This window comes from Nicotiana sylvestris, chromosome 2 (genome assembly GCF_000393655.2).
Source record: "Nicotiana sylvestris chromosome 2, ASM39365v2, whole genome shotgun sequence".
NCBI lineage: Eukaryota > Viridiplantae > Streptophyta > Magnoliopsida > Solanales > Solanaceae > Nicotiana > Nicotiana sylvestris.
The window spans coordinates 189,663,754-189,688,746 of NC_091058.1; the positions used below are offsets into that span (position 1 = coordinate 189,663,754).

General features: G+C 40.9%; 1 protein-coding gene across 1 annotated transcript; it reads left to right on the forward strand.

Annotated features, from left to right (window-relative positions):
• The first annotated feature begins 23,725 nt into the window (after window positions 1-23,725).
• On the forward strand, window positions 23,726-24,217 carry LOC138886081 (uncharacterized). The gene has a single exon (XM_070167110.1). The coding sequence runs from the start codon at window positions 23,726-23,728 to the stop codon at window positions 24,215-24,217; it is 492 nt and encodes a 163-aa protein (XP_070023211.1).
• The last annotated feature ends 776 nt before the right edge of the window (window positions 24,218-24,993 follow it).

A 24,993-nucleotide genomic window follows, 5' to 3' on the forward strand; every position in this document is an offset into this window, starting at 1 on the left:
AAAGCATCAAGTTCTTGTTAATTAATCTTTTCCAACCCCAAATAATCTTTCCCAAAATTAATTTGGAGTTAATGGGCGAGTCCTAGAGTTAGCTAATCCCTGTGGAAACATTAAAGAACAAGAATAATTAAAGTAACAATAACTCACTTCATAAATGGATACAAATCATTCAGTACACAAGCACACAAGGTATTTAATCCACACTTAAAATATGAATAATTCCATAAACAAGATTCAAGTGTTGGATACAATACTACACACTTAGATAATTAATACAAAGCAAGGAAATGAAGAAATGAATACAAATGAGTAAGAAATTCTTAACCACAATCTTCAAATATTCAAAACCCAAGTGTAAGTGCATAAACCCTAGCTTCCAACATTATTCTCTCTAGCCCTAAGACTGAAAATAAACCAAAAGATCCCTACAGATGAGGTGGTTTGTATATTAAATGGTTTGGGGTTGAGAACATGTGAAATACCTAAAATTCCCAAGTCTGATTCCCGTTGACCGCACCTGCGGAAGAATACTTGCAGGTGCAGCTCCGCAGATGCGGATAGCCCATCGCATAAGCGGAAAGTGAAGCTGAGTGCTGGAAATGCAGATGCGGTCTTCCCAGCGCAGATGCGTAACCGCTTCTGCGGTTCTTGACTCGCAGGTGCATTCCCAGGAAAAAATGTTCAGTTCCGCAGATGCAGACTTCTCACCGCATGTGCGAGATCGCTTTTGCGATCTGTGTTCCGCAGATGCGGAATTCTTGGAGAGTTTTGTACTCTTTCAACCAATTTTTGCTCAATTCCACTTCAATTCAACACAAATCACTTCATGACATCATTTTCCTGAAAGTCGAACAATACACACTATAAACGACCTCATGTTATCATTAAAGGATGCAAAATCTAACGAAAAGAGGCTAAAATGAGTGGTAAAATCACCACTCATCAACACCCCCAACTTAAAGCTCTTGCTTGTACTCAAGCAAATCAAAACCAACAATTCAATAAAGTTCTACCATTTAAAGCACAAGTCATATTGCTAGCATTTACAAATCACATTCTCCAATTAAGCATTATATTTATGGATTTGGTTGGTACTAATATTTAGGCTCAAGTATGTGCATCTTTCCCGAATATCTCCCTCATTTAAAAACAACTTCAAGAAGTGCAAGGGAGTTTCAAAATAATCAAGTGACAAGAATAAGCCTCAAGAAGTAACTCAAAAGTACTAGTCCACTAGATATGCTTAACTTACTCATTTTCGGGTGTAACAATTTCAGAAATCCATACTAATTCATGTGCCCTCACAATAAAGAAAGTCCCAAAATCACTATATTTACAATACAACATAAGGGACTTGCCCTTATTTTAATTCATCGCCTATTCAAGAACATTCAGTTAGAGATCCCATAAGGACATTTTAAGCTTGTAATGTAGGTTTAGGGAAGGGTCGGATAAGCATTTGGGATAAAAGTGACTACACCCTCCTTGAACACTACTCACATTTGTCTTTCTTTTTGGACTTTATTTCTTTTCAAACCACATAGCCTATTTGGCATCTAGTTACCAACATAGAACCACTTAAATACCTCTCTAATTTTCTTCGAGACTCCATATTTATATACATACATATGTTTCCCTTTTTTTATATATATACATATTTTCTTCTGGAGCTTGAATAATTTAATGAACACTTTGAGGTATATGTTCGTGCACTCAATGTACAACCTTACCAATTTCCACTTTGACACAACACCCCCAACTTAGGCTTTTTGACTCATTCTCAATGTTCAAGGAGGGACGGGTTCATAAGAGGGAATTATTTTACAAAAGGGGAAAGGTTTGTAATGAGGTTGCCAAAGAAAAGGTTGAAGGCTCAAACAAGGTACTATTGATAGTATTTATGCAATGGTAAGCTTGAAAGGCTAAATAGGTTTTACAATTATCACAAAGAATGCCTAAGATCATCCCTCCAACCAAACATAACTAACATTAGCATTGAAAGACCAACCGAGTAAGTTCTAGATGATAGAAGTAAACACAAGATTTACTTGTACAAACACTAACACACATGGCATATGAATTAATCAAGACGGATCAATTTCATTTTCTAATAAGAGCATCCAAAGCAATATTATACAAACTAGTGGGCAAAGAGTCACTAAAAGAGCCAGAACTTTATCACAGAAATTATTCTTCACCATGCAACTTACTTGTTTTAATTCAAAACAAAAATTTGGAAGGGTATTCTTAGTTCACATTTCATATACAAGAGACTAATTTTGTTAGTACCAACTAATCCAAAAGTCTCCTCCTAGCAAAACAAGACAAATTCCCTTAAGAAAGTCGTCACACCATCCATCATAGGAAAAAGTCACCCGGTTCAACACAAAATGTTCCTCGGGAAAGAACCGTAGCATAAAGAAAACCCAAGGAAATACTACTAAAGAAATAAAATAATGAAAACTACTAAAAAAATAATTAACAACAACCACTAATATTACAGGAAGAATAAATAAAGGAAGAAAGAAAAATTAAAATAGGACAACAAAAATGACTAATCTGCACATATATATAGCTACTCACACTACGCTCGACAAGAGCACATGATACACAATATCAAAACAAGTCCAGCAAGGGCACAAGATATCCATACAATAGAATAAGCCCGGCAAGGGCACACATCAAAGTAGCTATGTATAGATAAAATGTACGCCACCCCCAACTAACAACATTGTAGTTTCCTCACTACACAATATCAAAAATAAAACACAAATAGTTTGGGGATCTCCCTGAGGTCTGCATCAGACTAGCAGACTGTGGGAGGAAGGCTGATCACAGTTGTGCTAAACTCGTAGCCTCATCATCATCATCACCATCACCAGCATCTGACATGAAGGAATACTCCTCGTTATTATCTTTATCCCTCACTGGTATCTTCCTACCTGGATGCCCCCATTTGAAGATGGCTTTTATGCCTCACCACATCTTGATAATGAATTTTCTCTTCTTCTTGTTCTTCTCCTTCTTCTTCTGGATATTTGACTGAAGATCTGCATGTGCCTTAGCCAAGTTGCTGTAGACTGTCTCGAGTTTGCTAACTGATGCTGCCATCTTCTTCTAATACTCTACGTGACTTTTCTGTGCATCTAAGTAACTCCTCATATCTTCCCTAGAGAAGCACGCAGGACCAGGCTGGGAGGATGAGGGCCCACTCGGAAGCTATGACACTAACTCCCGGATGGATGCAAGCTCAGAGTTTAGCACCCTAAATGGTCCCTCAGTTGCAACTGCCTGTGATGAAGACTCTAGACCGGTAACAGAAGTGGTGACTTTCCTTTTCTTGCTTTTTACTGCACTTCTCTCACCTGTTACTCTCAGTGGATGAAAGGGCTTATTGGTTGGCAACCAACGATCGGTGCTACGGACCTCAACCTATGACCTCATGCATAACCGTTTGTTCAATGAAGGGAACATCAACCCTGCATCATTGTCCAACAAATACTCCCTCAGCTCCCGCAGGATATAGTAACCGACATTCACAGGAATGTCGTCCGGGATGCATGCAATGATCAATGCCCTGGTGTAAGAGACATCTGAGACATTTCCACAAGGCGACACCCTATTGCAGAGGATGTACAGCCACATCTTTGCTTCAGCTATGAAGTCAATTGACTTCAAACCCTTTCTCCTATTTCCTCATTTCGCTCTCATGCTTGGAAGGTAGATTTTAGAGACAAGCCATTCCCCGTTGTCGCACTGATCCTTCTCTTACACCAGCTCAATTGGATAGTTAGGAATCCCAAGTGTGTCATTGATCTGCTCCATCCCAACCTTACTAATTTTCCTCTAATGATGAGTTGTGGGTTGGCAAAGTTTGTGCGATTAAGATTTGCGTAGAATTTGCGCACCTACTTCTCATTGGCTTTGCACGGAGTGGGAATGAAAAATTATCATCCGAGGCTTGGAGACGAAGAAATCTGGGAGCCGCTCGGCCAATTTCTCCTCGGCGATCCATTTTTAGAGAATTATCTTTTTGGTGGCGAGGTTGTCATAATATCTGCGCTGACAGTCAGCCGACATGAAGCGTGAGTTATGAAATGGTTCATGAACCTCCTCCTCAATTTCATGATGTTGTTTTTTATCATGAAAATGGTAATAATAATTAAATTTGTAAACGGGATTCTAAAAATACGTGATCTATTCCCGAGCTACTTGTTAAAGCAGTTAATGCTAAGAACGTGAAGTGTAATGATAAAATGCGAGCTAAAAAGAGGCAGTAATCAAACCAAATGGGCCTGTTACCTGAATGCAGTGATGATCGATGGGACCTTGGGGCAGGCGTTGGTATCGATCTCGAACTATCGGGGATAGCCGGGGATGGGATAACAGTTAAAGGTATAATAAGATAGGGCTCTTTCGGCCAATATTAAGCTATAGAATGAAGAACAAGTTTACATGCAATGAATACGGGGGCGGCCTTGGCCCAATGCCAAGTGATAAGAAGAATGACCGAAGATAAATGACTTTGAGCCAAGGGGAATAAGCAATTTAGAGAAGAGAGAGAGATAGATATATTATTGAACTTGTGGAGAAAGGGAGCAACATCAGTCCCTTACAAGGTGGGGCGAGTCCCCTTTATATAGGATGGGAGACTCAACTACAAGTATGTGGGGATTAATTACAAAGTACGGTGATGGGATGGCTTGACATGATGCTTCATCATATGCTCTGGATAGGCCAGGCCTGTCAGACGTAGCCATGTGCCTAGAGGGCTTCCCCCTTTGTCCTGGCTTCGTTCTTCGTTTTCTCCGAGTCGGGCTTCGACGAGTCCCGAGGTAGGGAATTCGATCGTGACCTCCTACCCTCGGGGCCTCGGGGCATGCTTCCGAAATATCTCGACAGCGAGAAATCAAGTCTTCTAATTTTGCCGCGTACAATTGTGGAGCATTTTCATTCATGTTTGGGTCCATTTTAGCTCAAAGTACTTTCACAAAATCAACGAAATATTAGTCAGGAAATAGAACCATGTTAAGCAATTTAAAACACTGCAATTAGGCCAAAAAATCAATTTGAACGGGCCCGGGAAAGGCCAGTTGCAAAGCTACTAGAAATTGGCAGTCTACCCAGTTTCCGCACCTGCAGAAGATTCAACGCAGTAGCGGTCCTACTTCTGTGGGAATTTAACTGCATCTGCGGTTTGTCCAAAATCGCACCTGCGGAAAAATCATCGCAGGTGCGAGACCGCATCTGCGATGTTCATCCAATGGTTCAAATGCCCAGAATCCTTCAGTTGTGGCATGATTTTTAGCAACTAATTTGTACTCAAGACTTCCAAATCAGTGTACCAGATGGACCTCTGACTCTATTAATGCTGAATTTCCAGTACCTAACACACAGTTTTCTTTCGGACGATTTGTCAAACACTTTGCACGCAGTTTAAAATCATCTCTTCTTCACACAATTTGGGTACTCAGATTTCCCACAAATTTGTTTTATAGTAAGAAGCACACTCTAACCTACTCTCAACCAAATTCCTCACCCTAATAGTAGCCTAAATCAGAGGGGGTCTTGGGACTAGAGAGATACAACAATGACATGCCTGAGAAACTAAGAAGGAGAACAGAGACGAACAAGAGAGAGGGGAGTAGATGAGAACCAAGAGAAAATACATGTGTCTTGTGTGAGTGCTCTAGAACTCACGAGCAGTAGAGGGTTTGGAGTATGTTATAGATAAGGAAGTTTAGGGTTGGGAGAAAAAAGGCAGAAGATACCTGAGGGAAATGAGGAAATTAGATCATTAAGATTCCTCGATTTTCGCACCTACAGATGTTTAAGCGCTTATGCGCTTTCGCTCTTGCAACAAAAGAACCGCACATGCGGTTGCTACCACATCTGTGCTTGTTTATACGCTTCTGCGTAAGTGCACCTGCGCTTCTCGAGACCGCAGGTGCGAGAACACCTGAGTTCAGCAGTTTGTTTCTGGGCAGCCACTGCCTTGATGCATTCCTAATTCTCAACCTCCTCAATTTAGCTCCAAAAAATCTGAAACTTGGCATATTAGATCAAAATAATATACTAAGCTATTCTAAAAAAGAAAATTTCAAAAATGACCAAAACGTTTTGAAAACGGTTGGTTGCCTCCCACCAAGCGCCGCATTTAACGTCCTGGCATGACGCATGTCAACTTTCCCACTTTTCTTGCCACTTAGATGATATGAACTAGGCACCTAGCTTAGAATCAAGCTTGTGACCACGAGCGGTGGGGGTGGTAAGTTGATGATCAAGCCAAACCTCAATTTCTTCATTTTGCATTTCTTGGCTTTCATATGAGGAATCTCATTTTGCCTTCTTGTTCCCTCAAATTGTAAAATGTATGGCCTTTGTCTTTCCTCCTCACAATCCCTCGTTGACTCATGTAGTTCAATTCCCATTTCACCACACAATTCCAATATTGAAAAATGCTTGGAATGTGACATCAACCATCCAAATTGCAATTCTTCCCGGATTTTGACATCCTTTTTTCCCCCGGACTAGAGTCACTCTCAATCAAATTTTCATTTACATCGATTGACTCTAATTCCATATTTTTCTCAGCATCATTAACACTCGTGGAGTCTGTTGGTGTATGTTCAATTCTTGATTCCTCAAAGTAAATCTCACTTTCTTCCTCAAAATCGAACTCTTCGTGACTTCCTTCCACACTCTCAAGTTGGTGGGCATAGTGAGCCTCAACCAATATTTTCATTTGATCTTCCAAAGTGCGGATATGTTCATAATTGTGAGTCAAGCTTTGTTTCAATTCCTCGAGTGCAAAGTTGTCCTTCTCCTCATTTTCAAGAATGGTATCCAACATGAGCATCATCTTCTCATTTTGAGCATTTGAGAGTTCTTCTTGGTTTTTATCAAGTGCCAAGGAAGGATTTTCGGATTCAACGTCTAAGGAATATTTTTGGCTATCATTAACTTCTGAGTCTTTTTGGACCTCTAAAGCTTCAAGCATCTCTCCCATTTGTGAGTGCAACTTTTCAAGTGCCAAGTCATTTTGGAGATTATTCTCCAAAAGTTTCTCCAAGGCACTTTGTTCTTTCTTTCCTCCTTCAATTAGGCATTCTAACATGAGCTTGAACTCTCCACTTTGACCATGCTCAACTTCTTCTACTTCCATAGCCCTATCATTTTCATCACAAAAAGTAGAATCATCATAGTGGGGGCTTGGGGAAGGGAAGGACAAATAAGCACAATACTCCCAATGACCATTTTGAAAACCACACTTATCACAAATACTCCACTCATGGGTTTGAGATTGTGCGCACAATCCACCCCCGGGAGAATTTAAATAATTTTGCCACGAGTGTGGTCCTCCACAATAAGGACAAGAGTCATCAAATTATGAACAAGTACCATCCGACCAATTTTCACTAAATGATGCCATTTTTCAAAAATAAGAAAATAAACAAGAAACAAACAAGAAAAATAGACCAAGGTAAGAAAAATTAATTACACAAATATTCACAAGTTTGGACCAAAGCACTTACGCTTATTTCTCAAACAACCTAAATTATGCCAAATTGTTCCCAGGCAATGGCGCCAATTTTGATGATATCCAAATCCACTACTAAAAGTAAATGGACACGGTCGCATGCAATATAATATACCCAACTATGAGTCGGGGTCGAATCCCACAGAGAATAATATGCTGACGATTAGGAATATACGAGAATTATTACTTGTTATGTAATGCCAAACACTTAGAATTGGTTTGAGAAAATATCTATACCTAAATGCGGAAATATAACTAACCTAGAAAGAAAGTAAAATCATCAATGGCTACAAGTATGGATGCATCGGGAATTAAACTCAAGTAACGATCCAATGTATTTCATGATTTTACAAATATGAGCAGGTTTATGTTAATTAGCCACGGGTAATAATTCTATATTAACTTCTTCCAAAAACTAACAAGACTTCCTAATTGAATTATCCCTAAAATAATTAAGAGATTAAGCACACCCGGATATAGCTAAAAGTAGATCAATCCTATCCCTAGGTAGAATCTATAAAATAAGGGTTAAAGCCTCAAGTTCTTGTTAATTAATCTTTCCCAACCCCAAATAATCTTTCCCAAAATTAATTCGGAGTTAATAGGCGAGTCATAGGGTTAGCTAATCCCTTTGGAAACATTAAAGAACAAGAATAATTAAAGTAACAATAACTCACTTCATAAAAGGATAAAAATCATTCAATACATAAGCACACAAGGTATTTAATCAACGCTTTAAATATGAATATTTCCATAAAGAAGATTCAAGTGTTGGATACAATACTACATACTTAGTTAATCAATACAAAGCAAGGAAATGAAGAAATGAATACAAATGAGTAAACAATTCTTAACCACAATCTTCAAATCTTCAAAACCCAAGTGTAAGTTCATAAACCTTAGCTTCCAACCTTGTTCTCTCTAGCCGTAAGAATGAAAATAAGCAGAAAAATCCCTACAAATAAGCTGGTTTGTGTATTAAATGGTTTGGGATTGAGAATATGTGAAATGCCTAAAATGCCCAGGTCTGATGCCCGTTGACGCACCTGCAAAAGAATAATCGCAGGTGTAGCTCCGCATATACGGATAGCCCATCGCAGAAGCGAAAAGTGAAGCTGAGTGCTGGATACGCAGATGCGGTTTTCCTAGCGCAGATGCGTAACCACTTCTGCGGTTCTTGACTCGCAGGTGCATTCCCAAGCAAAAATGTTCAGTTCCACAGATGCGGACTTCTTCCCGCAGGTGCGAGATCGCTTCTGCAATCTGTGATCCACAGAAGCGGAATTCCTAGAATGTTTTGTACTCTTTCAACCAATTTTTGCTCAATTTCACTTCAATTCAACGCAAATCACTTCATGACATCATTTTCCTGAAAGTCGAACAATACACACTATAAACGACCTCATTTTATCATCAAAGGATGCAAAATCTAACGAAAAGAGGCTAAAATGAGTGGTAAAATCACCACTCATCAATTCCACACAAGGAAAGAGGGGTTGAGGACACATAGAATACACCTTAGTGTATAATGAAGCACATAAACAATAAGGTGCATAGAATTCTCAAGGGGTTCTACAGAACTAACAGGTTAGCTATAAGATAGGTGATTGCAGCATAGAACAAGGATCATTGAAACACATGAACACTGGACAGAACCAACTACACAACTTACAGTTGCATGAATGACTAGATGACTTAGCATGAGCAAAATAGAATGGACAAGAGCCTGAATGGACATGCTAGGCAATTATCAACAAGTAGACATAGTATAGGCATGCTAAACAAAACAAGATTTAGACATAATAAATAAATAATAGACAGGCAGGCATAATTTAGACATGCTAATTACATATGGAACCAAGAAAAATTTAGGCATGTTAGATAAACAGTAGACATGCAAGCAAGTTGAGACATACTAATGACATATTGAACAAGGTGTATTAGGCATGCTAGATAAGCAGTAAACAGAAGCAGGAATGAACTCAGGCCTGATGAACTAAGGCAGTAAATAAACACAGAGGTTTAGATTCTAAAATTTAATCAGAGGCATACCAGTTAGGGCAAGAGAACAGAAGATGTGAGATAAGTGTTGTGCAATTTCTAGCTTTGGCTTACAGCCGGCTAGACTAACGAAGATCACAAGTAGCAGGAAGAACAGATAACTTTTTTTGAGTGCAAGAGTAGTTGATGAACTAATGTTCGTGTGTTGAAGGAGCAGAATGAGAATGTATATATAACACTTTAGAGAGTACAACAAATAAGGTAAAGAATCATAGTTCAATCAATTAGGAGAAATTAATCAATCATGGAGTCAAATCCTATAAAAAAAAAGGACGGAATATACCCCTTAATTGGGGGCAATTAATTAACGGTCAGAACTGGGACTTAAGTAAGGCAATAAATCAACACCAAATCATATAAGGAGTCCATCATATCCCCAATACTGCTAACTAATTAAGGCAAGGTAAATTAGTCACAATAGGGAAACAAGTAGAAAATCTCGGAAAATATTGATTTTAACCGAGAAAGAATCATTCAAATTCCCTAAATAGAAATCAATTAAGCGACAAAATCCCCAAGAATACTGGATTTAATAGGAAAATCACTCAAACCCTAAATAAAGTCAGTTAATATGACTAGTTCACAGAAAAAACATAATAGAAGAAATCAGTGTTACCATCAGAACATCTAGGGTTCATACATACGGAAGTTAACCAAACACGTAAAGAGAGGAACATATAAAACATTGAAAGTAGAAAAAAACTCTTGACGAGGAGTCTGGTAAGAACTCTAATTTGAAAACACTTAAAGAAGGAAAAAGCCATGGAAAACTTGAAAGAATGTCAACATACAGAGATTCGAACAACAGAAATCGTAGAAATCAAAATCTAAAGTAGCGTAGTGCTTAAAAATCGGTTAGTAGTAAAGAAGTAAAAAAGAACCCAAAAGAATAGTCATCGAAGTTTGGAAATGCTTCGTATACCCAAAGGTTCGACCAACAAACAACAAGGAAACAAACCCTAATATAATAAAAAAGTTCAGAAATCGATTAATCAATAAAGAAATGAAGGAGCCTTAAGGAAAAAGCATTGATGAACTCAAATCGCTCCAGATCTACATGGATATGGACGGATTCAAGTACAAATGCTAAGTTTTTGAAGAAAAGGGAAAGGGTAAAGAGAATCTGGACCTTGAATCAAATATTTGAGCCATAAAACTTTAATAGAAAGCACTCACAGACCATAGACAGGCTCTTGGAAGAGTTTTGAGTAAGATCTGGACCAGATATCTTTGAGGTCCTTCCACAAAACCACACAATCGAGCAACTAGGGGAGATAGGAGACAAGTAGAGGCCTCGTACATCCATGGGAAGCCATAGATCGGGTAGGAATCAAAGGGATTAGGGCTGGCTCTAGGTGGCGGCGGATAGGTTTAAGTTTCATTTCAGAGAGAATATGAGAGGAGAGGGTTTCATGGGCGATGGGTGTATACAAATGGCTAGGGTTTAAGGGTCGTTGGAATTAAAAAAGGAAAGGGGTAGTGGTGGACGTTGATCTTTTTGATCAACGGCCAAGATTGAAAGGGTTTGGGGCCGGGTTGGATATTATGGGTTTGGGCTGGGTAGAGTTGGGCTGGTTTAATTGAATTCGGGTTAAAATTGGACTAGGTAATTAGGCTAAATCTGAAAATAAGAGGGCCATTTGTTAAATACCCTATTTAATTGATAATTGTTTTTTAAAAAATAACTAATAGGTTGTAAAAAATAATTTTCATGCCTGAAAATATTTTAAAATAATTACTTAATATTTTAAAAATATAAAAGGCTATTTTCTGATAAAATAATATAGTAATGCGCGTGTGGGCTATAATTGCAAAGTAATTTGTCACGAGACAAAAGTCCCTCCGAAGGAGTCGTGATGGCACGTAATCTCGAAACTAGGTAAGCCTAACATAAACTGAAATAACATTGATGCTTACTAACTTCCAATTAACCAACTCAAAATAAATCAAAATTCCCAAAACCGGTGGTATAAGTCACAAGCCTATCTAAGAGTAATTTCACAAATTAATACATCACTGCCCCAAAACAAAGGAGCAAATGGAAGTAAATGCAAATGGAGGTGACTCCAAGACCTGCGAACGCTGTAGCAGGTTTACCTTGAGCCTCCACCGCGACAACCCGCACAACTACTATAAATCCACCTGGATCTGTACACAAAAATGTACAGAATCGTAGTATGAGCACACTACGGCGGTGCACAGTAAGTATCAAGACTAACCTCGGTGGGGTAGTGACGAGGGCCAGTCAGGACACCTACTGGTCAAATAAAATAAACAGGATATGATAATAAAACATCAAGATAAGGATAACGAAGTAATATCAATCGCGTAGAGAAAATCCAAGTACAAACAGTATAATCAATAAAGGGAGAACACGGATAGTAACAAACAGACACCAAGTAAATCAGATAACCTAAGCAATTCAACACTGACGTAACAGAGACGGAGAAAAGTAAAAATATATCCAATGAAAGAAAAGAATGTCAACTCAATCAATCACATCATGTTTAATACACCATCCCGAACATTTCAATCCTTGATTTCTCATATTGTAATCTCAACTTTCGAAGTTTCATAACATATGGCACCCTGTGCCCACATATTTTCCATCTCACTCTTAACAACAAAATCCACATGATATACAATACAAAATGTCCTTACAAATTCACTTAAGATGTTCGAGAAGTCCTATTTACATGATATAATTAAATTTCAATTTCTATATATGTTTGGAAAATCAGTGAGAAAAGATGATGTTATTTTTAGAAATCATTCGAGTAAGAAAATACCTCTTTCAATTTAAAATACAACATCGGAAGAGTTATTACCTTTAACAGGGGAGGTGATAACTTAAAACTTAGTAGAAATTCTTTTTTAAGAAAAATACACCCTCAAGGGTTTAAGGGGATATAATTGAGAAACTGATTGAATAAGGATGTAACAATTATTGAAGTTTGAAGTATTGGAACATATATATATATATATATATATATATATATAAATACGGTGAGGTATTGAAAACATTGTGGGTTCTAACACAAAGGATCACAGCGATAAAGGAATTAAAAAGTTTAAACGTTTGAATTGATAACAAGAAATACACACAGCAACAAAAAGTGCACGGCATCACCTTCTGTGCTTTTACTCTCGTTCTCACCATAAAAATCAATATTCACTTTTATTCTTTCTTGTTGCGGCGTGCAACACGATCCCAATCATATATTACTGTTGCGGCGTGCAACCCGATCCAAATCATATAGTGATGTTGCGGCGTGCAACACGATCCCAATCATATATTACTGTTGCGGCGTGCAACCCGATCCAAATCATATAGTGATGTTGCGGCGTACAACCCGATCCAAATCATATAACATTGTTGCGGCGTGCAACCCGATCCGAATCATATAATGATGTTGCGGTGTGCACCCCAATCCAAATCATATAACATTGTTGCGGCGTGCAACCCGATCCGAATCATATAGTGATGTTGCGGCATGCAACCCGATCCAAATTATATAACATTGTTGCGGCGTGCAACCCGATACGAATCATATAATGATGTTGCGGCGTACAACCCGATCCATTTAATATTGTTGCGGCGTGCAACCCGATTCATATAATATTCAAACCAACAATAATTACAAAAGAATCCCGGCAAGGGAACAATAAGGAAACAACCATATCCCAGCAAGGGAACAATAAGGAAACAACCATATCCCAGCAAGGGAGTCAGCAACTAGAGTAAACACATCCCGGCAGGGGAACCAACAGTAAGGATTAAATATGTCCCGGCAAGGGAATTAGCTATAACCAAACTTGTATCGATAATTTTCTTCACAATGAAACCTTAACTAAACAACAATACATAATAAGCACATGATAACTACACCGGTAATCACAACAATTGGACATGTAACATATTTGTACAAAGTCATAGTGGAACTCACAATCAAGAAGTATCAAAACAATAAGGAAGGCGATCACTTCAATTAAGGTAATTAATGGTCAATGCAACACGTAGGGTTTCAAGGAAAGTTAGCAATATCATATGTAGCATATAGAGACAAATTAAGAAACTATTAAACTCAATTATAACGGAATACTCTCCACATTTGAACATAAGGACCTAGGAACCCTAGAGCATATTTTCCACAAATAAGTCCGAGCACACACTCGTCACCTCGCATGCACAGACTACAATTAACATAAAAGACTCAATTCCTAAGGGGAAGTCCCCCAGACAAGGTTAGGCAAGATACTTACCTCAAAGACGACAACTCGGTACTCTAAAATGGACTTCTCGGGCGAAAAGACCTCCGGGAAGCTCAAATCCAACTATAACAACTCCAAAACATACATAAATCGAATAAGGAACTATTCTGAATAATAAAGTTTCAATCTTTATGAAGATATAAAAATTGACCCAAAAGTCGACCCCCGGGCCCACACCTCGAAACACTTCAAATTTTATAAAATTCGATCACCCATTCCAAAATGATTCAACCATACAAAATTTACTAAATTCTGATACCATTTGGCCCCTTAAGTCACGATTTTTCATTTTAGGAATTTTCTTTAAAAACCAACATTTTACTCAACCCAAGCACAAATTAAATGATAGAAATGAAGACAAATTCATGGAATATGATCTATTCTAGATGATGAACACTTACCCAATCATTTTTCTTGAAAAACCCACAAAGAATCGCCCAAACCCGAGCTCTAGAACTCCAAAAATGGTGAAAATGGTATAACCCTCGATCTGGAAATTATAATCTATCCGCCCAGATTTTGAGCATCGCGAACGCGGAGGATATATCGCGTTCGCAAAGAGGAAAAAGTGGAGGTTCTCAGGTTACTCATCGCGAACGCGACAATCCATCCGCGAACGCGAAAAAGGGAAGTCTGATGGCCCAAGGACGGCCCTTCGTGAACGCATTAACTAGTACGCGAACGCGAAGAATGGAAAGGCATATTTACGCGAACGCGAGAGGGGAACGCGAATGCGATGAAGGGAGAGACAAAGCTTCGTGAACGCGAGGCTCTAAACACAAACGCGAAGGAGGATTTCAGGTGGTCAACAACAAAGCTTCGCGAACGCGAAAGAGGATACCAGAAGCAGAAAATAGCAGTTCAAAAACAAGGGAAAATGATTCGTAGCCCACCCGGAACTCACCCGAGGTCCCTGGGACCCTGTCCAAACATACAAATAAGTCATATAACCTAACACAGACGCGCTCGAGGTTTCAAATCATATCAAACAATAGCGAAACTTCTAATCACACCAAGAATCGAATTTAGGAACTTTCAAACCTTCTAACTTCCAAAACTCGTGCCGAAACCTATCAATTCAACACGGAATGACGCCAAAATTGCAGACAAGTCCAAAATGACGGTATGAAGCTGTTACAACTCTCAGAATCGCATTCCGACCCCGATATCACAAAAGTCAACTATGGATCAAACTTCTCCATTTTCCAAACTTCAACTTTTCCAACTTTCGCCGAACCACCTCAAGTTACCCTACGGACCTCCAAATTCGAATCTGAACGTGCGCCTAGGTCCTAAATCACCATACAAAGTTGTTGATATCACCCACGACCCATTCCGGGGCCGTTTACTCAAAAGTCCAATTTCGGTCAAATTTTCACTATTTAAACTTCCAAAACTAGGTTCCTTCTTCCAATTCATCTCTGATTCATCCGGAAACTGAATCCAACCATGCACATAAGTCGATATACAAAATGTAAAGCTGCTCGAGACCTCAAACTACCGAATTGGGCGCAATTGCTTAAAATGACCAGTCGGGTCATTACATAATTACAATTGCATCCTAAAATTACAAATGTGGCTATTTGTGCAATAATTGAAACTTATTATAAATGAAAATGATAAAAGTAAGCCACAAAATTATTATAAAACTATTTGCGATGAAATCGGTGATTGTTTTATAAATAAAATGCTGGGAGAAATTAATTAAAATATTTTAAAAATGCAGAAATTGTATGAAAAATATTAATTAATGCCAAGACATAGTTTTGAAAAATGTTATAGGAAAAAATTGGGTATCAACACAATGCTTTCTAAGAGCCCAATACACATAATTGGATAAGAAAATCTTATTCTACTTTCCCCCCAGAGGACTACGGCCCCATCGGCCTCTCCCTCATTATCTTTGGCATTAGACATGAGGAACTGGGCATCGTATTCATCCACCTTGGCCTACTCTATCTCTTCCGAGAGATTGAAGCCCCTAGCATGGATCTCCTCAAGGGTTTTCCTCCGGGATTTACACCGGGCATATTCATTGCTTCTGCTCTCTCGATCGGAAACCCCTCTCAACTTAGCTCGAGCATCAACAATGTCTTTCAAATAGACGGCCACTTTCTTGTCAGTCTTAGCCCGAACTTTTCAGCTTCAGCCCAGGCATCCATGACCTCGGCCTTCATCTCCAAAAGGTCAGACTCGAGCCTTGAAATCCTTCTCGTTTGGACTGAACTGTTCTCACGGGCACTCCAGAGCTGTACCTCGAGGGCAGAAGTCTTGGCCAAAGCATTCTTCTTGGCCGCAATATGGGCATCTAGCTGCGCCCTTAGCTCGTTACACTCACACTTGGCCTGGCCAACCTCACCCCAAAGGTGTTCTAGATCCTCTTTCTTGCTCATCAACTGAAGTATCAAAATATTAATCTCTGAGGATAGAAGAAGAAGCATGCATTCCCTCGGAGCAAAGGTTACCTATTTCTCGAGGTGGCTTTCGTAGTTCAGGCTTTGATTCGCCTTGTACTGCAGGTGTCTCAACTCCTTTCCCCTTTTATCGCAAGGAAGCCTGAGGGATTTCACCTCGTCCAAGGCTTTCTACAGCCTGGATTCATGACGGAGCAACTCGGAATTGAGCTTGTCAAAGGCCTATAAAAAAGAAGCTCAATGAGAAAATGAAAATGTAAAATCAATAAAACCAACAAAGTCAACTAAAACTCACCACGAAACAAAGCCGCTGAGCCTCCTCAAAGGTTGAGCATGCATCTACGGGCCTGGTCTCACCGGCCCCAGTTGAACTGATCTTGGTGGGGACATGATCGCCCGAGACCCCACTTGATTTAGGTGGTCCCTAGCCTCAAACAACCCTCGAAATACCTTCGACGGGAAAAGAAGACGATACCAAAACACTTGTATCCCTCGAAATACCTTTGACTGGTAAAGAAGACGACGACAAAGCACCTGTATCCCTCGAAGTACCTTCGACAGGAAAAGAAGATGGCAGCGAAGGAGGAGCCACTCTTCCGAGGCTAGAAGCCTCAAATGCTGCAAGCTCAACCGATACATCTCCTTTGAGCCTCCGGGCAAGGCTTGCCTCGCTATGAGCATCTTCGTCATTCGAAGATTCCTTTAGTTTGTTATCACTCCTCGGCCCCAAAGCCGACGATCCTTCCTCCTCTCCAAGGGGGCACGGTCTCATCTCAGAAAATTATGTGCCTGCAGTGACTGAGTTAATATACATTAAAGAAAATACCTTTCAAAGAAAATAGGCCATGCAACGTTGAAGGGATCAAGATTCCCGTATCAATCTAGCCTCGATATGGTGCCCGATCTCGAGGATCTCTATTACTATAACTATGGGCTCTAAGGAGCCATCGATATCACTATGGCCTTGAGATGGTACCCGATCTCGAGGGTCTCTATTACTACAAATGGGCTCTAAAAAAGAGATAACAGTCTAGCCTCGATATGGTACCCGATCTCGAGGATTTCGGTTACTCCAAGTATGGGCTCCGAAGAGCCGACGTCAAAATTCAAAGATTAAATTTGCATGAGCACTGGAAAAAAAAGACATAAGGAAAAGAAATCTTTTTGAATTTCCTAAAATATATTTATAGAGTGTGTCTTTACAAAAATCCCCCGAGGAGTTCACACACAAAGGGAAGAAAAGAAGAAGCAGAAAGGACGACGTGAGACTATTCCTCTCCCTCGGTACCATCCGAATCACTGCCAGAGTGCTCATCTAAAGCAGTTGAAGGCGCTGATATTTCCTCTAAGATTCTGGCTTTCTCGATCTTAATAGAGAGATCGACACCGTTGGCGTTTGATTCCTTGAGGGACTGCCTCTGAGCTTGCAGACGAGCATAAGCAACGGTTCGAGCCAACTTTTTCTCGGCCTTTTCAGATATCTCCCTGTCTTGAGCATTTGCAGTAGAGGCATCCTTCTTGTTTGAGGATGCATCATCAACGGACTCAGCCTTGGCCACGGATAGTGAAACAACCTTCTTCTGAGCATTTCGAAGAATTTCCTCGGTTGAGGCCAACTCTCCCCGTAAAAGGTCATTTTCCGATGTCACAACCCCATTCTACCTCTTCAGCTCGAGGATCTCAGCATCCTTGGCCGCAACATCTTCCCGAAGTTGCCCCACCAGGGCATCCTTTTGCCTAATCTGCGAAGGCGAAATAAGATCATGAACATCAAGTTATAAGAATAAAATAATGAGCACATGAATGTCGTGTTACCTGCTCGGCAAAGTTAGTCCTTTCCTGGTGCACCCCCTCCAGGGTTGCCCGAAGCTCACCCAATTCCTCTTCCTCTTGAGTGAAAGAAGCCTCTGACTTATTTAGCTTTCTGGTGAGCTTCTCGAGGTCCTTCCCATGGCATGAAAGCTCATCTTGGAGTTTAGATAAGGCATGGTCATACAACTTCTTGACCTACAACAAAAGCAAAAAAGTTGAGAAGACAAGGGAAAAACTTGAAGCGCAAATGGTATGTAGAGAATATTACCTACTGTTGAAGCTTCTCAGCCTCCTCAAGAGCGATAGAGGCCTCGAGGTCTCAAGCATATCTTCCTCTCCATGAGAGGCCCTACACCGACGGTACCCGTATCCTGGGCATCCCTAATCTCCCCCACTAAAAATGAAGGGCCCAATTTAAAGCCACCCAAGGCATCAATTTATGTAAGGATCTCTTCTCGACCCCAAGAAACTTCAGGTTCAGGCCCACTGGAATTTCAGCCAAGGTTTCATCGATACAGACTGTTCCATGTCCGACTTAAAGCTCGGGGACTGTGCCCGAACCCTCCTCGAGGTTCTCCTCAGCATGGGTTAGGTCCACATCGACCATCATCGACTCGGCGGCCTTTCGCCCAGTAGCCTGCAGAACATCCACACCCCGTCTTTCCCTTTGTACCAACGGGCGATCATCATCATTATCACCTTCATCTTTAGTATGGGGACTTTCCACAGTAGCCGGAGTCGAGACCATTTCATCGATCTTAATTGAAGACTCGGTCGAAGCTTTCTTCTTCCTCTTCTTACCCTTGCTAGCTTTCGAGGTTCTTTCTTCACCAGCGGGAGACGGCCTTATCGACACACCTTTCCTGAGGCCTACACAAGCATGACAAATTAACTCACCACCACAAAGAATACTCATAAGAAATTTGGCAACGACAGTAAGAAGTGTTTACCATGGTTCTTAGCCTGCTACCGCGTCTTGGCCAAATCACGCCAAGCACGTCCACTGTAAGGAAAGATAGAGTCTAGCTGTCTGATCCAGCCTGAAAGGTTCTGAATCATGGTGGGGTACCAAATGGTGGTTGCATAGTCAAAAGAAGATCATTTCAGAAGGGGAAAGAAGGGGCAATAAAATGTACTCGAGGTGGGAACACTTACGCTTCATATTCGATTCCTCTGAGAATGGCATCTTATCAGTCGACATGATGTTTGATGTCCTCACTCTGACGAACCGGCTCATCCACTCTCGGTCCTTGTCCTCATCGATGCTTGAAAGAACGTCTTCGCAGATCGAGGATGAAGCTTGATCAAACCTCGATAGAGACTAGGGTTGTACAACCTGACCAAGTGATCGAGGGTGAAGGTAATTCCCTCGACCTGATTGGAGAAATATCGGAGAATGTAAACGATCCTCGAAAAAGAAGGATAAATTTGACCGAGTGTCACTCGGTACTTACGAAAAAACCAAGAATCACCAGCTCTATCTTCGGGGAAGAAGGATCTGCGGGACCTAGAGTGAGTTGGTATGTATTTACGCTGAGGAAGCCAGCTTTGTAACCTACTATACTTTCCTCTGGCTTGGGGATCTCTACTTGAACTGCCGCCCCCAACGGCAGTCTTTCTTCACTCTTCGCGTATCGGTCACCACACTGATGTACCGTGATACGGGCTCGCATCGGCCCGGGGTAGAAGGGGGAATTTCGATGGCAAAATCAGAAACTGTATCGAAGTGGTCGGGGGTACATTGCTCAACAGTCGGAGGTATTTTTGGTTTGCCCTTGGACAGGCGTGATGAGGAAGCGGCGCCCTCTTTCTGAGGTACCGTTCTAGAGGTTCTAGCCATAATTAAAGAAAAGGTTTCTAAGAAAGAGGATGAAGAAGTACAAGCCCGTACTGTGGCATTAAATGGTTGTACCAGCCGCATATCTTTGTAATAAATGCATATGTACTATGTTGGGATTCCCCCTCCTATATAAAGGGAACCCTTGTTATTTTTTTCACACATGATATTGAATACAAGAACAAGAACATTCTCTGCTCTCTAACTTAAACGCTCCTTATTGTCTTTCCTTTGATTTATTACTTACCTTTATTGTGTTTCATTGATTGTTCTTCATTTATTACTCATCATTGATCATAAAGAGTCCTCATTAAAGCTCTTAGAATTGTTAGTCCTTCATCGGCCATCTCCAGTCGAGCTCATTAGCTTAACCCCGAGGCCCAGTACAGGCCATCTTGAGGCCTCGATCCTCGACCACTCGATTTGCATAGCATTCTATTTTCAAGCTCTTATCTTATTTTCTAGTCTCACACATAGAATCTACTTCTTGACAACTATCATAAAAATAAATTACGTATTTTTAGAACTACAAAACAAATCTAATTGTTATTACCACTTTCAAGGTAAACACCATTCTTGTTCTCTCATAGATGGTGAGGACACACACATCATCCATGGTGGGTCAGGAGCTAGAGCCCCAAGTTGCTTCCACTACCAGAGGTATAGGCCGGGACCGAGGTCGAGCCAAAGGCAGAGGCAGAACTCAGGCCAGATCACGTGCAGTAGCACCTATTGCGGAGCATTAGATTGAGCAGCAGGAAGAGGTTCCTGTTCAGACTGTACCAGTTGGACAAGCTCAGGTCCTGGAGGGGTTTATTGCTACACCGGTACTTTAGGATGCTCTAGTCCACTTAGTGGGCCTTATGGAGAGTGTGGCCCATAATGGTGCCTTCAATGTGGCACTAACTGTCTCCCAGGCTGGGGGAGGAGCCTAAACTCTTGCTACTCACACACCAAAGCAGATGGCTCATGGATATCAGACTATGGTGGTTCCACCGGTTGGAGTGGCTCAGCCTATTATTGCTATACAGGCCGGGGAGTGGCTCGCGATGTCTTCTGAGGGGTTGATGAGATTGGAAAAGTTCACAAAGTTATTTCCTATTCGCTTTGTTGGCATACCTTCTGAGAACCCACAAGATTTCATTGACCGTTTCTATGAGGTGTTGCACAACATTGATATAGTGGAATCCAATGGAGTTGACTTCATGATATTTCATATGCATGGATCGCCAAGAGGTGGTGGTAGGACTATGATTAAGCCAGACCAGCAGGATTGCCTCCACTCACCTAGGATCAGTTCTCACAGCTATTCTTGGAGAAGTTCATTCCTTTTACTCTGAGAGAGGAGTATCGTAGACAATTTAAGAGCCTTCAACAGGGTAGCATGATTGTTACCTAGTGTGAGACTAGATTCATGGATTTAGCTCTCATGCATTTGTCTTGCTTCCTATAGAGTGGGATAGAGTGAGGAGATTCATTGATGGTCTTACTTTTGATATCATGCTATAGATGACCAAGGAGACTAGGGATGATATTTCTTTCCAGTGGGCAGTAGAGATTGTTATACAGATCAAGATGATTCGTGGTCAAGGTAGGGAGGTGGTATCTAAGAAAAGGCCTCGTTATTTTGGTGGTTTCAGTGGTGCCTCATCTAGAGGCAGAGATTTATTTGGTATAGGTCATCCTCCTAGGCCGATTAAGTCGGCGCTTCATGCACTATAGTGCTTCGGGTAGTCGTGGTTCTTATGGGATCTCATCTTGAGCAGCTATCCTATAGTGCACCTTTAGCTCTAGTTAGTTCACCTCCGATTCAGAGTTATCAGGGTGGTTATCCAGATCGACAAGGTCAGTTTTAGGGTTAGCAGTCGTAAAAGATGAGGACCTATTATACTTGGGGAGATCCGAGTCACATTGTAAGGTTTTTCCCTAAGTCATAAGACAGCATGACACAACAATTCTCATGCCAGGGTTCTGCACCAGTTTCCCCATCGCCTGCTCAGCCAACTAGAGGCATGGGTCAAGAAGGTCGAGGTGGTGGTCAGACCATTAGAGGTGGAGGTTAGCTAAGGAGAGTCCGTCAGAGAGGCAGAGTTCAGAGTGGTGGGGCTCAGCCCGTTTCTATGCATTTCCAGCTAGACCTATGGTAGAGTCATCTGACACGGTCATCACATGTATTGTTCCGATTTGCCTAGAGATGCCTTAGTTTTATTTGATGCGGGCTCCACTTATTCATATGGGTCATCTTATTTTGAGTTATATCTAGTTATGCCTTGTGATTCTTTGAGCGCTCCTATTTATGTGTCTACGCCTGTGGGAGATTCAATTGTGATTGATCACGTCTATCGCTCGTGTGTGGTTTATATGGGGAGCTATGAGACTAGGGTAGACCTTCTACTTCTTTATATGGTGGACTTTGATGTTATCTTGGGCATAGATAGTTGTCACCTTATAATGATATTTGGGACAGTCACATCAAGACTGTGACATTAGCCATGCCGGGGTTACCTCGATTAGAGTGGAGAGGGACCCTTGGCCATTCTTATAGCAGGGTTATATCTTATGGAAGGCTCGTTGTATGGTCAAGAAGGGATGTCTAGCATATTTGTCCTATATCCGTGATCCTAGTTCGAAGGTTCCTTTCGTGGATTCAATAGCAGTTGTGTGTGAGTTTCTAGAGGTATTTCCTACAAATTTTTTGGAGATGCCACCCGACAGAGATATTGACTTCTGCATTAATCTGGTTGTGGTCACTTAACCTATTCCTACCGCACCCTGTCGTATGGCCCCAGTTGAGTTGAAAGAATTGAAGGAGCAGTTGCATGATTTTCTTGATAAGGAATTTATTAGACTGAGTGTCTCGCCTTGGGGTGCACCGGTGTTTTTTGTGAGGAAGAAGGATGGAAAAATATGAATGTGTATAGACTATTGACAGTTGAACAAAGTCACTATTAGAGCAAGTATCTATTGTCGAGGATTGATGACTTATTTGACCAGCTTCAGGGTGACAAGGTGTTTTCTAAGATTGACTTGAGATATTGCTACCATCAGTGGAAGATTAGAGCATTGGATGTCCCTAAGATAGCTTTTCGGACTCGGTATGGTAATTATGAGTTCTTAGTGATGTCATTTGCTTGACTAATGCCCTAATTACATTTATGGATTTGATGAACTGGGTGTTCAAGCCCTATCTAAATTCTTTTGTAATCGTCTTCATCGATGATATATTTTCCTACTCTCGCAGTCGGGAGGAGCATGATCAACATTTTCGGATCGTACTTTAGACTCTGAGGGATCGTCAATTATATGCCATATTTTCTAAGTGTGAGTTCTAGTTGGATTTGATTGCCTTTTTGGGCCATGTTGTATCTTCCGAGGGCATTAATGTAGATCATAAGAAGATTATGGCAGTTCAAAACTGTCCTAGACCTACTTCAGCTATAGAGATTTGGAGCTTCTTGTGTTTGACTACATCTCTAGTGTTGGTGTTGCCTACAGGTTCGAGATCTTATACCATGTATTGTGATGCATCGTGTATTGGGCTTGGCGCGATATTAATGCAAGATGGTGGGGTGATTGTCTCTGTGTCTTGGCAATTGAAGGTTCATGAGAAGAATTACATTGTTCACGACTTAGAGTCAGAAACTATTATTCAAGAGCTGAAGAATTGGAGGCACTATCTGTACGATGTTCATTATGAGGTCTATACTGACCAATAGAGTCTCCAGCACCTATTCAAGTAGAAAGACCTCAATTTGCGGTAGCGGAGATGGTTAGAGTTGCTGAAAAACTATGATATCACCATATTTGGGGAAGGCCAATATTGTGTTCGATGCATTGAGTAGGAAGGCAGAGAGAATGGGTAGTTTGGCATATTTACCTGTTACTAGGAGGCCATTAGCCATGGATGTCCAAGCTTTGGCCAACAGGTTTGCTAGATTGGATGTTTTGCAGCCAAGCCAAGTTCTTCCTTATGTGCTAGCACAATCTTCATTGTTGGAGCATATCAAGGCTCACCAGTTTGATGATCCCAACTTGTTGGTGTTGAAGGATACGGCACTGCAGGATGGTGCTAAGGAGGTTATGATTGGTGATGATGGTGTTATGCGGCTTCAAGGCTGGATTTGTGTTCCAAATGTTGATGGGTTGAGAGAGTTGATCCTTGAAGAGGCTCACAGTTCACACTATTCCATTCACCAAGGTGTCACGATTATGTACTGTGACTTAAAAAAACACTATTGGTGGCAAAGAATGAAGAAAGACATCGTTGCTTATGTATCTTAGTGTTTGAATTGTCAATAGGTAAAGTAAGAACATCAGAAACCGGGTGAATTGACCTAGAGATTGGATATACTAGAGTAGAAGTGGGAGCGCATCACTATGGATTTTGTGGTAGGCTTGCCACGGACCTTGAGGAAGTATGACGTTGTTTGGGTTATTGTGGACTGGATGACTAAGTCAGCACACTTCCTTCAGGTGGAGACTTCCTATTCTTCAGAGTGGTTGGATCAGATTTACATTCAAGAGATTATCCACCTGTACGGCGTGCCCATTTCTATTATTTCTGATCGTGACACGTAGTTCACATCTCATTTTTGGGAAGTCGTGTTGTGTGAGTTGGGAATGCAGGTTGACAGCATTTCATCCTAAGACAAATGGACAGTCTGAGCGCACTATCTAGATCTTGGAGGACATTTTACGTGCTTGTGTTATGGATTTCGGAGGTTCATGGGACCATTTATTACCTCTAGCAAAGTTTGCATACAACAACAGTTACCAGTCAGGTATTCATATGGCGTTGTATAAGGCCTTATATGGGAGGCGATGTCATTCGCTGATTGGTTGGTTTTAGCTTGGATAGGCTAGGTTGTTAGGCACTGATTTAGTCTGTGATGTTATGGAGACAACTAAGGTGATTCAGGAACGACTTCATACAACTCAGTCTAGACATAAGAGTTATGCAGACCGGAAGGTTCAGAATGTAGCTTATATGGTGGGCGAGAAGGTTCTTCTCTGAATATTTCCTATGAAGGGCGTGATATGGTTTGGGAAGAAGGGCA

Coding starts and splice junctions, on each gene's coding strand:
- LOC138886081 (XM_070167110.1), top strand. CDS start 23,726: ATGATATCACCATATTTGGGGAAGGCCAATATTGTGTTCGATGCATTG.